The 15,031-nt window shown below is 42.1% G+C and overlaps 1 protein-coding gene across 20 annotated transcripts in view; it reads right to left on the reverse strand.

The window, feature by feature from the left end:
- DST (dystonin) overlaps positions 1 to 15,031 on the reverse strand; it is a 514,655-nt gene that overhangs the window by 40,904 nt on the left and 458,720 nt on the right. For all 20 annotated transcript variants that reach the window (XM_055571805.1, XM_055571789.1, XM_055571786.1 and 17 more), the window contains 8 exons: positions 11,931 to 12,134; positions 10,528 to 10,759; positions 9,454 to 9,680; positions 7,848 to 7,970; positions 7,620 to 7,721; positions 5,493 to 5,594; positions 2,691 to 2,864; positions 2,225 to 2,380 (listed from right to left, as the gene is read on the reverse strand). In XM_055571805.1, the coding sequence (XP_055427780.1) occupies positions 2,225 to 2,380; positions 2,691 to 2,864; positions 5,493 to 5,594; positions 7,620 to 7,721; positions 7,848 to 7,970; positions 9,454 to 9,680; positions 10,528 to 10,759; positions 11,931 to 12,134 (1,320 nt within the window). The remainder of the gene's footprint in view (positions 1 to 2,224; positions 2,381 to 2,690; positions 2,865 to 5,492; positions 5,595 to 7,619; positions 7,722 to 7,847; positions 7,971 to 9,453; positions 9,681 to 10,527; positions 10,760 to 11,930; positions 12,135 to 15,031) is intronic.

Consider the following 15,031-nt stretch of genomic DNA (forward strand, 5'->3'; position numbering starts at 1 on the left):
GCAGAAAGCAACTGCAAGGCTAAAAGAATTTTAAAAGAATTCTGAAAAGAATTTTAAAGAACAAATAATAGCTCAGGAATAGTTTCCTTTCATGAAGACTGTGCTGTTTTTGGAAACCAGAAGAAATCTTCCTCTATTTTTAGCAAAAGTCTGTGACAATCCTTTTCTACACTCAGATGTGTTTTGCAAAGAAGAAGAGCACTCTGTGTTATCCTGGGTGGGATGTCCCACCCTGGGAACCCCAGACCAGGAGGATTTCAGCCAAGGGCACGAACCACCTGTGATCACTGTTCCTCTGACTCCATTCACTCAGGTTCTGGGGCATCTGGTGAGGGAGGGTTTTTCAAAAGCTATAAAGTCAGCTGAGTAAGGAGTCATCTTTATAAGCAGCAGGTACTTTGATACGGTAACAGTAAGAATCACTTTCAAAGGGTAAGAGCTCAATATTTTCATAATAAAAGCAAATGATAATTTTATAAAAGTCATTCTTACAAATGTTCGGAGTCCCACTATATAAGCCACAGCCTAGGAACCAGAGCACAAGGCAGGACAGAGATGAGAATATTCCCTTCCTTTCTCCAAAAACTGTGCTAGCAATTCTGAATCCTTGAACTGTGACCTTTAGAAACGGAAGGAGAGGGGGGAAGGAAGGACTGGGAGTCTGGGATTAGCAGACACAAAGTAGTGTATGGAGGATGGGTCAACAACAAGGTGCTTCGGTATAGCACAGGGAACTGTATTCAATGTTCTGTGATAGACTAATGGGAAAGACATAAAAGGAATATACACATATATATTTATGACTGAGTCACTTTGCTATACAGCAGAAATTATACACCACATTGTAAATCAATGACACGTCAATAAAAAGAAGAAAATTTTTAAAAATGCAAGGAGAAAACATCTCTAACTAAAGGAAACTAAAGGTTCCTAAGTCATCCCTGCAAAATAACTGGGCCAGGGTGCCTCACGTTCCCACCTCTACCATCTTCTACAACGTTCCTGTCACGATGTATGTGAGTTTTAGGACAATGGCTAAGTTTGTGACGATGTAAATGCTTTATAAACTCACACTGTGAGAAGAAACATTCTGTCTACATGCAGAGCCACTCTGACTGCAAAGGTATAATATAGAGGTTAAAAGAGGACAAATATTGATGATGCCAAGTTAGTTCTAACTGCTTAATCAGACATGGCTGGGTAATGATGGTAAACATAGACAGAACGGGGTAAAAACAGAAGAAAAATTTATATTAGGGAACAGTTACTGCAAGGAAACACATGAAGGAAGAGGAATTAAGCAAGAATAAGAAAAAACTGTATATCATGATCTTAAAGTGCTAGAAACCTATTATTTTAAAATGGTGTTAATATGTAAAATAATCAAATGTTTCAATATGATAATCAAGGAAAACTTAATAAGATCAGGATAAGACACCACATAATGTGAATGTTAAAAGTTCTATGAGAGCCTGTGAAATGTCGGGATCAACTCTACAGGGCATAACTTTTATTCATTAAACCTCGTGACTTGACTAACATGGACGGAATTTTCCACTAAGAATTATTAACCAGTGTCACAAAGATGACAAAACTATGAAACTCTTCTGCATATATCTCAAGGCAAACATTCTCCATTTATAAGCTTTCAATCAAGCACAGGACATGTAAAAACTCTTCTCAACATAACAAACACTTTTAAAAGGCTAGCTTGGAAAGAAAAAGACTAAGAGACACAAAAAGCCAGTGAAAAGTAAGAGAAAGGAACACAAGGATAAGCTCCAACATGATTAGAGAGATACAGACAGAAATAGGCGACAAGCCTAAAAGCACAATGGAGACGCATGAAGGGAAGGGTGACCGGAGGGAACACACAATAGCCTGTAAGAAAACTGACTCGCCAGGCTGTTCTCAACTACTTGTAAAACAATGTCATCCAAGGACAGGGGTAATCAGAAATTTAAACCCTCCAGTGTTGGTCACGCAGCCCTCCTAAAATTTAGTCAGAAATTCCCCATCCTTGCTATTTTGGAGAATAACTACCTTGACCAATGAGAAAAACATTTTGACTATCATCTTTTAAGGAATGTGCTTATGTTGCAGATGTCAAATAGAAACTTGGGTCAAAACCATAAAATGCCTAAAAAAGAAACAGACCAGAAACATCTGGTGACCTTAGAAATGCAGAGAAAAGAAAACAGACAATGCAGTAACAGCCACATACATGATGCTTGGCGAGTTCGATTTCGATGGCCTTAGGGTCTCCTCCAACAGGCTTCTGTTCGCCAAGCAAGCCCTCGGTGTGCGTGAGCCAGGCCAGCAGCTCGTCCAGTGCGTGCTGGAACTGCCCCAGCGCTAACAGGGCGCCCTCCAGCTTGTGCTGCAGACAGAGGGGCGGAAGATGATCAACCCACATGTCCAACAGGACAGACAGCCCACGTTTATAAAACACAAGTGAACAAATGATTGCTTCATGCTGCAGAGGTCTACAGGCAAAGCCAATGAACCCAATCACACATCCTCCTGTATTTTAAGTTTGAAAAAAAAATTTTTTTAAGGCATGAAAAGCAGGAAAAATTCTAAGGAAATAAGTGAATGTAGGGGTTTTCAATGTTTGTATCCAGGAACACCTTATTTTACTTTTTAATAGTTATTTTACATTAATATATGACCTTGAAATTGGTATTTACCTGTCTGTTGATGATTCTCTCATCCAGACTGTCCCATATCAACTTCAGCTCCATCAGTGGGTCCTGAACAGTGTGCTTGTCACTCTCTTCTGTTACTTTCTTCAGCAGAAGCTCTGCCTGATGGTTCAGTCTCTCCATTTCTATCTGCTGTTGATATGCCTCTGACTTAAATTGCTATTTTTTTAAAAAAGAGACATATAAGGAAAATTTGTCACACATCACTAATTTTAAACCAAAATTCTATGGGTTGGATCTTTATTCTAATTCATACTTCATCTTGGGGTGGGCCGAAGAGAAATAAAAATCTAATACAGGGTTTACTGATTAAAAAAAAGGATAGATAAAAGGAAATTTTCTCACATCTGAAACTAATGCAACATTGTAAATCAACTGTATTACAATATAAAATAAAAATTAATTTAAAAAAGAAATTTTTCATTATTCAACATTTTCTGATGAAAACAATGTTTTTATAGTTTGGTTATTTCACTTCTGTCTCCACAATAAAGAGCAAACACATTTCAACGATGAACTTCTTTCAGTGTCTGATTACACATATTTAATAAATGTTTTGAAGCTACAGGAAAGAATAAAACAAAATATATATTTGCATATATGAAACCCAGGGAAAAAAATCTCTAACAAACTTAATTTCCTGCTCAAAGCATACATACATCTTGCATTCACTCAACACTGTATGTTTTCTGTAGCTTGCTATTCTGTTTTATTATTATTATTATTCTTTTTCTCTTTGGCCGTGCTACGTAGCTTGTGGGATCTGTTTCCCGACCAGGGATCAAGCCCAGGCCCTGGCCGAGAGAGTGCTAAGTCCTAACCACTGGACTGCCAGGGAATTCCCTGCCATGCTGTGCTTATTAATATTTATTTATCCTATGGCTCAACCAGTGATGACTCAGAATAACATTCCTCTCTCCCGGTGCTTAATGACATGTATGTAATCATCCTAGCTTTGCCAACTAATACAAGTTAGCCAGGGATTACTTGTAATAGGAAACCATCCTTTCATCAAGTATTGAGTTTAATCTCTAATAGTAAAGAACTAAATAGTAAATGATTAATGAACTAAGCAGTCGCTTCATTTTTTTCAAGCAAATTAAAATAATAATTAAAAACAAAAGCACAGTGAACATTTTCTAGAGTCAAGGTGTTCTCAATAAACTTCTAAAGAAAATCACTTTATCCTCAACTAAGCTGGGGACACAGAAGTGAGAGCAGTTAGATAACACCATTTGGCTGGTAAGTGGATTAAAGAGGGTGCAATTTCAGATACCTGATCCCAAGGCAACCACCCCACCTAGTCTGCTATATGCAAACCACTGAGATACATGTAAAATGCACAAACCCTGCACATCTGTAACTGTATATAAAGGATACCATGTGTTTACTACAGGAGCAGACAGAGTGAAAAAAAAAATCACAATCTAATAATGATGGTAAGAGTAAAGTTCTCAAAAAGAAACAATTTTTTTTCTAACCAAAATATTCTATATCACACTCAGAGAGGAAAACGCTACATTTCTAAAGCCAGATAGTAACTTTATGTGAAAATGTCATAGCACTGATGGAAAGGGGCACGATGCCTCTGCAGAGGAAGACTTAAACCCCGGGAGGAAATGCTGCCCCTACTTTGATAAAGGAGCATCAGTGGAGGAAACGGCCCAGCCATTTTCACAGCTGGAGATCAAGAGCCACAAAGGAAAAAAAGATTACAGAGGAAAGCAGATGGGAAACAACAAAATCTACAGAACAAACACTGGGGGAAACACTGTGATCCCATTCACCCACAGGATCCTCCTTCGGCCTATTAGACTAACTGAAGTATTCTCAACAAGGAAGAAAACAGAAGCGTTGCTGTATATGCGTGTGTGTGTGTGTGTGTGTGTGTACGCACACGCTCCCTCAGTTGTGTCAAACTCTTTGTGAACCCATGGACTGTAGCCCGCCCGCCAGGCCCCTCTGCCCATGGAATTCTCCAGGCAAGAATACTGGTGGTCATTGCCACTTCCTTCTCCAGGGGATCTTCCTGACCCACGGATCGAACCTGTGTCTCCTGCATTGCAGGCGGATTCTCTACCCGCTGAGCCACCGGGGAAGCCAGTGTGTGTATCAGTGACTACAGCATGCTACGGAATAATCCAGTTCTAAAATCTTTACAGTATAGTGTGTGAAAGTGTTAGTTGCTCAGTCGCGCGCGACTCTTTCTGACTCCACAGACTGTTGCCTGCCATGCCAGGCTCTTCTGTCCATGGGAATTTGCAGGCAAGAATACCGGAGTGGGTAGCCATTCCTTTCTCCAGTGGATCGTCCTGACCCAGGGATCAAACCCAGGTCTCCAGTACTGCAGGCGGATTCTTTACCGTCTGAGCCACCAGGAAAGCCCAACAGTATAGTATACATAGGTAATATGTAAAACACACACACACACACACACACACATACCTCATCCTACTCTCAACATGAGGACATCTGGAAGGCTATAAATCAAATTTAAGAGTGCCTGCCACTTGGTACATAACATTTTAGTTTCCTTATCTGCATTTTCTAATTTTTCTATAATAAACCGGTATTGATTTGGTAAGAAATACTACTAGTACTTTGTATCCTTTATTGAATGAGCACTTATACGCAGCTGCTTATGTGCAGGCACTTATATTAAACCAGTTACATAATCAAAATTAAGCACTTCAATTATGCAACACAGAAAAATCTGCACAAAGCATCCCATGAATCAAGAACCTAAGAACACAACGTGCCTGGTGGATTTCTCAGCCCTTACCATACCTTTAGCTCCTCAATCTGCTGCTTGACGGTTTCAAGATCCGTTCCAATTGGAGACATGGAAGCCAATTTGCCACCTGCGATATCTACCCAGTCAAATAATGCCTGAAAAACACACAGGTCACATTATTATAACAGTGTATTTGAAGCTACTACACCATCTCAACTGTGAGAGAGAAGTATAATCATAAATCTATATATTAAGCAATGAGCCTGTTTTATAAAAATAAAAAGTAAGTGGCAATATACTGGAACAGTTATTCCAGATATGAAATAGATGAAATCTCCATTTTTGTATCCAAATTTGAAGAAGGAATTCTACCTCGAACAGAATCTTAGAATATCCAGAACTTTCAAGAAAAGTCTATCTGAAAAAAAGTTTTATAAAGTTACCACACAGAATAAAATTCTGTCCTCTTTTATGTTTGCCTAAAAGGCAGACTGCATAAATATACTGAAAGAAAAAGATTCAAACCCATCTGTTGATTCAAATAATCAAGAAGTTGACTGCTAGGCACTTGAAACAATTTGTCTCAAGTAAACTCTTATGTATTATTTAGATTAGCATTAAAATCCTACACATATAATGATTAAGACCAGCATTATTAACTGCAAAAAACCTGCAAAATCTCCTATAATTCTTATTCTTTTTATGCAATATAAATATTCTAAAAAGGCTCTACTTACTTTTTCTTCAGGTACTGAATATACAAAATTATTGTGCCACTTAATGAAGTTGCCAGGACATACAGTCAGGGGGAAAACACTTTGGAACAAGCCCTGAGAGGTTAAGCAACAATTTGGGAAACAAACAGTGTTTTACTTAACAATCAAGCCCTGAAACCTCTGGAGTGAATGTCTTCAGCTTTGGACACTGAGCTACAGTTCAGTCCCTCACTGCCCTTCATCCCCAAGGTGATGCTACTGACCTGGGACCAGTGGGACCTCTGAAGGGCCTTGTTTGTCCATCAGTAGTGATGAGAGTAGCCTCAGTGTCCAGCTGGGACCTTGACCCCCCGGGGCTATTGATGGCAGTGCCATCTCCAGCCCAGAGAGAGGGCCAGTCCCAGGGGCCCAGCCCAGAGAGAGGGCCAGTCCCAGTGGCCCGCCAGACAGGTGTGAGAATCACCGCTGGCCGCGGACACGGAGCTGGGGCCTGACAGGTTACTGGCTGCTGATACTCAACCAATAAATGATCACACTGGTTTAAAAAGAAAGGCAGGAGAATTATAATAAGGTGTCACTTGTAGTGAATTTTTTAAAATATATTTACAAGGTTCAAAATACTTCTCAGCTGGCATACAGCCGGCTTGTGATATTTATTTTTATAAATTTAGATATGAAGTGGCCTAGTCAAAGGGAAAAGATGTCCTCATCTGAGCTTTGCAAATGATATTCTCTTGCTGTTATGGAAACACTTAGAGAGGCCTTTTCCGTATGGTTGGATGAAGGCTTCAGCTGCTGCCACCCTGTCAGGAAATGGAACAACGTTAAGGAAAACAGGGAGAGAAAGATCCCTGAGTTGGCTTCAACTGACAGGGGAATTTTTAATGTAAAGAATAAACTAAAAAACTGGTTAGTGAACTGAATGAGAATCTGTGAGGGATGTGAAAAACAACCATTAAAAGGGATTATATACACAGAAAAGAAGAAAACACTTTTTACATGACTGATTATGACCTAATAAAATAGAAATCTATTTTAGTTCACCAGTAACACTGGCTTTAAATCAAATTTCTTTATGTCTGACTTGAGCTTCATACACTTGGTGATATTTTTAGATACTGTTTACCCCTTTCATCTTACTCCACTCAACTCCAGGACAGAACTCAGACTCAGCCCCACTTCACTGTCTGGGGTTGAGACATTTATGAAAAATAATGTGACTTTCACCTTAAAAAGTTAAAATGTTTTTTTTCCCAAAGTAAATGTCACTGAATGTGTGTAAAGCGGTGTCTGTAAATCTGTGTGTATCTCCAGTGTCAGAAATCTCTTTGAAAAGGCACAGCAGGAATCGAAGCAGGTGAGTTGACGGCATCACACCTGCAGCTACGGGGCAATGCCAACGCGCCAATCTGTGAGCATTGTTTAATCTGAACCCTCCGCTCCAGCACACGCTGCAAGCCTTACCTGCAGTCCATCCTGGTACTGAACGGCAGTCTGCATCGCCTCCTCAAGTCTGTCTACCCGATCTTTCCAAGCTTTGTTGAGAGAATCCCATGCTGAATTTAGCTACAATGTAAATATCAGAACTCTTTCAGTGTCATATAGTAAATTTTCAACTACTATCAAACATGCTTTAATTAGCAAAATCCTTTTAAAAACCATCTGATAAGCCAGGAAACATGGGGGCTGTACCTCGTCTATACTTTTTTTGACAATGGGCTTGTCAGGCTCCCCACACGCAGCAATGAGTTCAGAACCGAGGTTAATAACCATGTCCAGCTCTTCCTGCAATCCATCTATCTCCTCCCTTATGACCTAGAATAAGAAATGGCAGCCTTAGCGTTTTAAGCCAAAGCACAGTGAAACCAAAAAAATGCACACAGACATTGATGGCAGTTGTCTCTAGGAGACGGGATGAGAATCAATTTTTATTTTCTTCCACCTGGTTTCTAAGTTTCTGCTCTAAATTTTTTCAACAAGAGAACAGAAAAACCAAGAACAAGTGTCCTTTGAGGGAACAAATGTCAAGTGCTTATTATAAAGACAATATTTAGGAAATAATTCCATGTAACACATACCAGAATTTAAAAAAAAATATATCAACAGTACTGAAAAGCATGAAAATACATTTTGTCTTTTAAACCAATGAGTTTGGCAATACACACTTAAAACAGACATAAGTATCATATAACCTTAAAGACATCACACAAATTAATGTATTTGCTTAGTTAGCAGGTGTAGAATAATCTAACTCTGGATTTTCAGTTTTACCCTAGGACATGTAAAGTACAAAAACAAAACAAAACCTATGACGGAAATGCCAATTCATGTTGATGTATGGCAAAACCATCACAATATCGTAAAGCAACTATCCTCCAATTAAATAAATTAATTAAAAAATAAAACAAGTATTTGTTTAAAAAAAAAAAAAGATACGCAGTATTCTACCTTTGCTTTCATTTTCTTGGTTAACTACATTTATTCATTCAAGATGCACTTATTGACCACGGATGAACCAAGCCCCAAACTAGGCATCGGAGACACAGGGAGAAGGGGCTTCAAGTCCATCAGGAAGGACAGAGATACCGCCAACAGTAAGTCACCCTCTGCAGTCTTGTGAGTGAGGCGAGTGCTATGGGAACAGACTGACTCAGCTGAGTATACGAGAGGGTGGAGGGTGACCATCCACCCGAGCCTTGGAGTCTGAGTGAGATTCACCAGAGGCGTGTCAGGAGAGGCATCCCAGGGCAAGGAAACAAAATGTGCAAAATGCACATGCTAGAAAGAACATAGCTGCTTTGGAGAAGGAGCTGGGGAAAGGAGAGGATCCTCGAAAAAGGTGGCTTTGGAAACACAGGCCTGGGCTAGGCTGGGATGGAAAGGGCTGATCCCATGTTCCAGGTAACCCGGATACTGGGTAATGGATGCAATCCTCCGAGGGCTCTGAAGCCGCAGGACAGCAAGAGCGGGTCTAGAGGATGATGGGCAGCAAGCTTAGAGGCTGGAGGGAGAGAGACTGCAGGCGGGGCTGCCGCTCGGATTCCTTTCGTAGACAAAAAGGACATGACAAGGCCCAGCAGTGAGGCAGAAGCAGTGGGGACGGAGAGAAACTTTCTAAATACACATTCTCCAAGGGAAACCTGCAGGGGGACTCTGTCCCCTACTACACTCCTGTGCATTCCACTTTCAGAGTCAAGTATCAGTCTTAACAGCATAATTCCAAATATTTACACTAAAGGAACCCAGCATTCTTGCCACTACGCCTTGTTCTCTTAACTTTAAGGGAGACTTGGCTCACCTCCGCTGCTTCCTGCTGCTGCTTCACCACGGAGGGGTCGATGCCGGGGTCCTCCAGGTCGCGGATGAAGTCCTGCATGTCTTTTGTGGTGACCACCAGGGACAGGTGATCACACCAGAACTTCTCCGCCAGCTCCATCACATCCAGCAGCTTGGCCTCCCGCTCCTCCACCAGCACGTGGATGTTCTCCCAGATGAACACCATCTGGTCGAGCTTATCCTGAACAGCTACGAGCAGAACAGTATCGTGAAGACACACCTCTTTATCAACAAAAGCACAACTTTCTAGCTCACACAGGAATCACAATTCTGTCTGCCACGGATCTAAACCTGGGCCAATTGTGGGTTGAGCCCATCTAGAGGGTATCCCCGGGCCCAGTGGCCTTTCTAGACAAATGCAGTTCACAAGGGTGTCCTGTTCCTTATGAACCAAGTCTTCCTGACATGGGACAACGCTCAGAGGCACCACAGCTCAGGGGAGACCTGAGTTCACCGAGGCTGGCCTTACTTCCAAAAAAGGTTTAGTCTATTCTTTATGCTCTCCAAATCAAGAATAGAGATGTCCACGCGATCCCTGGAATGTAACGAAGTAGGACACGTATTTTGAGTTCCGTTCTAGCATTCCCTTACCATGAATTTCCATTGACCTATGCACAAGCTCTTCCTTTCAACCCCAGGCCAGACTTTTAAGGTGTCAGCTTAGGACCCTGGTGGCCATTTCTGTGGCTGTGGGATTGGGTACCCATTACATTAGTTAATGCAGTCAGTAACGAGGACACGCTATCCCTAGGTTTGGTCTTTAATTAGCATTATGCTTTAATCACCTGATTTAAAGGGCCTGGAGACCACATGGTTTCGTATCATGATGCACGCTGTATTTACTGGACTGATTTCACAGACACAGGAAGACAGTAACCAGAGACTGGTGAGCACAGCCCTTCCACCCCAAACAAGCCCCACCTGTGAGATACTTTTTTCCTAAACTCCAGTGTGTTGATATGCAACTGGGCTGTCAGGGGACACCCAGAATCATTCTAAGAGTAACATTCAGAGGTCCCTTCACCAAAGGGCTCACCTTTGGCAGATATGTCCTTGTCCGTGCCCTGGGACCGCGCGATCATCTCCTCGCCCCGCTGTCTGAGGGTCTCGTACAGGGGCTGCAGCTTCTCCATGTCCACCGCCACATTCTTGTTCTCGCTGACCTGCTCCCTGATCTTCTCCACCTCTGCCGAGATGGACGGCGGCTGCCGCAGCCGCTCCACCACACGCTCCAGGCTCTCCAGGATCTGGTCGATCTTGTCGTGGAACTGCGGGTCAAGCACAGGGGCCGCTTACAGGGGAAGGACACCACGGGTGGGATTCAAGCGACCAAACTCCTGCTTAAGATCACGGCTGGGAACCAAACCTTGGCCCCGCTGTGAACACATCCAAAGAGAGCTCCATCCAGCTGGTGAGGGAACCTATGCCTAGAATCACAGCTTATGTACACCCCTCTGAGTCACACTGCTATGGGCACAGGACTGCTGCTTGGAAATAAATTCATTTAGAAATAGTGTCTGTTAATATACAATCGGGCCACCTGACGGCAGCATCTGACGACCGCTTCATATTACCGCAATAAAAATAACAATAATTTTGAAAATTAGTTCAATAATCTGGGTGTCTATCAACACTGATAGTTTCATTCACTTTACTGATTATTTTGGCATCCTCAAAAAGTTACATTTTTACTGTGAAATTCGTGGGCAGGTTTGATGAGATGAAAGGGATTTCTTAAGTTACAAGTGTCCTGAACTAAAAAATGTTAAAACAAAACAAAACAAAACAAAAGATGTGATGGAAGCTTGCATTTAATTCATGGTCAAACCCATAATGAGATCCATGAAAGAATTTTAAATTTCCACAGACAATGAAGCAAAGTTATAAACACTTGTTCATTTATATTAATAGATTTCACACAATCCTCAACATTAAATGAACTGTCAGCCACGATTACAGGAAATGGACCAGTGTATCTAAAAATAAACACCAAGCCTTCAAAATGGAAAATCTGCAGGTACTGCAAATAGACTTGAGAAAGATATTTTCAAAATAATTTTTTTCAACTTTTCTTCAGCCTATCATTCATAGTCATCTTATTGCTGTCTTGGGAGTGATTTATTAATAATGATAATCATACTTTCTCTTATCTCTTCCAATGGCAAACACGGAATTCCACTCTAGATGGACACTTATTTCGATGTCTGGACAACTGCATATTTCTTAAGTCACTGAAAATTATGCCTTACTTATATACAAGCAGGCAGAGAAATGTAAGGACTGGATGCAGGCAAGGATCACCTCTGAGACTAAAACATCCACACTCAAGAGTTAATGCAATGAAACAATTTCAGCTGGAGTTGAATTAGGAGACCCGGAGACCATCCTCCCAAGCGCTGCTGTGGGAGAGCCCGTCGCACTCGGGGTGCAAAGCCTCACCTGAGTTGACTGAGAAATGGCTTCATCCAGGGCCACAGCTCGCTTTCTGACATCTTCTTTAATCTGACTGTAGAGGGTGTCTGCGGCCACGTACTTCTCTTGGATAGAAAAGCCTTCCCTCGGGCTCAGCTCCAATAACTGCGGCCCAGTTTTGTTCATCTTATCTATATGAGGCTTGTGTTCGGCTATCAACTCGCGCAGTTGCTACAACAAAGCAAACAGCACTTCAGTATCTGAGAGGCGCACCTCCACACAGCTGTCAGCGTCCTCAGTGCGCCCAGCTGGCACGGAGCTCCACACACACCCTCCCATCACAAGGCTCTGAAGCAGCAGCCCTCTGCCAGGAAGAGATGCCCCTGACACAAAGATCAAACAACAGTCTGGTCGTGTCAAGTCCCTCTCAGGGCACATGCGAAACTCTAGATGAGTGAAGTACCTACTCCCAACTCATTACGACTTTTCTACTAAGAGCAGTATGTTCTAACAAGAGCATTAGCCGAGAGTCCTATTACATGAAAGGATTATGAACTCACTATGCCCCAACCTACAGAGACCAAGCTGTAATTCTCAGTATTCCTTTCTGCACATTGGTGATACATATGAAAATTATTTAGAAGTTAGGATGGAAGGGAGAGGGAGGGAGAAGAAGAAGGGAAAAGAAGCTCATTAGAAGGTGGACATGATGCTGAGAGAAAATATGACAGATAAGTGAGGCACTTTCATTATATTATATGGAATAGAATGGATATATGGCATATATATATTATATATATATTATACATAATACAATGCACAAGGCATTGTCATTATACTGTATGCAAACCAACAAAAAAGTGTCCATATATATTACATTATGTATCTGTGAGTCTATTCTATGTAGATATGTGATCTGTGTGATATTCACCTATATAAACAAATCTATTGGCACTTATTTTTAAATGTTCATGGCTGCAAGGGTAATCAACCCATCTATCAAAAACACAGCTGTATACCGAGTATTAACTGTAAGGTGTACTTAAGAGAAAACATGTGACATATGAGTATTCTGCATAATATCATCTAATCAAGAAATATAACAGTAGCGATACTAATGAGGGGGGTGGAATGCAGGTGGAGCCCCATTCCTCCTCGGGAGATGGCTCCACTGGGGATCGTGACTCTCTCCAGAGTCCAGGGCCTCCTGTAACTGCCCACAGCCTTCTCCAGGGCTGGCCTCCTGCGGCACCGAGGTGCCCCGTTTCTCCCCATTATTCCTGAGTTTCCCCAACCAGCAGCTTCTCATCCTCGCCAGAAGGTGTGCCTCCACGCTGCTATCCAGCCCCTGATGAAAGCTCCTCTGAGAGAAATTACACTCAGGAAAGACAGTCTAGAGGAAAACCATCTTTCTCTGCAAATATTTTAATTTCCATTATTCATTGAGCAGAATCACCAGGACGGCCACACGCATGGACTTTTATTTTAAAAGTGGCCACTAAGGAGTGCATTTGAGTCAGTGCTAATGAGGTGGATGAACCCAGAGTCTATTATACACAGTGAAGTAAGTCAGAAAGAGAAAAACAAATATCGCATATTAACGCATATATATGCTAAATCTGAAACTAGAGTACTTTGGCCACCTCATGAGAAGAGTTGACTCATTGGAAAAGACTCTGATGCTGGGAGGGATTGGGGGCAGGAGGAGAAGGGGATGACAGAGGATGAGATGGCTGGACGGCATCATTGACTTGATGGACATTGAGTCTGGGTGAACTCCGGGAGTTGGTGATGGACAGGGAGGCCTGGCGTGCTGTGATTCATGGGGTGGCAAAGAGTCGGACACGACTGAGCAACTGAACTAAACTGAACTGATGGAATCTAGAAAGATGGTACTGATGAACCTATTTGCAGGGCAGGAGTGAAGAAGCAGACCTAGAGAACAGACTTACAGACACAGGGGGTTTGGGGGAAGGAGAGAGTGGGACGAATGGAGAGAGTGGCATGGAAACGTATACACTATCACATGTAAACAGACAGCCAGTGGGAATTTGCTATATGACTCAAGGAACTCAACTTGGGGCTCTGTGACAACTTCGAGGAATGGGACGGAGTGGGAGGTGAAAGAGAGGCTTCAGAGGGAGGGGACATGCGTATATCTACAGCTGATTCATGCTGATGTATGGCAGAAACCAACACAATATTGTAAAGCAACTATCCTTCAATTAAAAATAAATAATTTTTTAAAAAGTGGCTACTAAAATCAGTCATGCAAATTCTTTATGAAGTGGTTGATAAAACGGTTCAGTACATAATGAATAAACCCCAGTGCAATATCTCTATTTTTGAAGTTTTTCTGAAGGTGGTCTCAAAATTCTTTTGGAAAAGAGCAAAATAAGAAAAAATTCAGCTTTAAAAATAAAAAAAAGAAGGAAGGTCTAATCAGTCTAACGTGCTAGGCACAGCCCCTGGGCAGTCCAGGCAGCGATTTCCTCATTTTGTTCTACATTATTTGATAAATTCATCCTGTTTTACAGAACGGAGGTGATGATGGTAAGATCGGCTACTATACAATCTCATGGAGAAGAAACATGTCACCCAAGTTCTGGCTTCAACATCCCAGCGGGCATGTTTGAAAAAGCAGTTCATACTGTGAGTATCAAGGGACTCTCAGTAAAGTGAAGGATCTCTGCTGAGAGCTCTTGAGTAGCCTGGACTCTAAGTGGCTGTCACCTGTGCGGTGCAAGTTGCTCAGTCATGTCCGATTCTGTGCAACTGACCCCATGGACTATACAGTCTATGGAATTCTCCAGGCCAGAATACTGGAGTGGGTAACCTTTCCCTTGTCCAGGGGATCTTCCCAACCCAGGGATGGAATTCAGGTCTCCCACATTGCAGGCGGATTCTTTACCAGCTGATCCCAAGGGAAGCCCAAGAACACCGCAATAGGTAGCCTATCCTTCTCCAGTGGATCTTTCCAACCCAAGAATTGAACCAGGGTCTCCTGCCTTGCAGGTGGATTCTTTACCAACTGAGCTATCAGGGAAGCCCCACCTGTGTAGCAAACATCTTTCCCGAGAAGTTGTCAGATGAGCCTTCTGAAGACTACTCCATGACAGACAAGCAAA

Source organism: Bubalus kerabau, chromosome 3, assembly GCF_029407905.1.
Source record: "Bubalus kerabau isolate K-KA32 ecotype Philippines breed swamp buffalo chromosome 3, PCC_UOA_SB_1v2, whole genome shotgun sequence".
Lineage (NCBI taxonomy): Eukaryota > Metazoa > Chordata > Mammalia > Artiodactyla > Bovidae > Bubalus > Bubalus kerabau.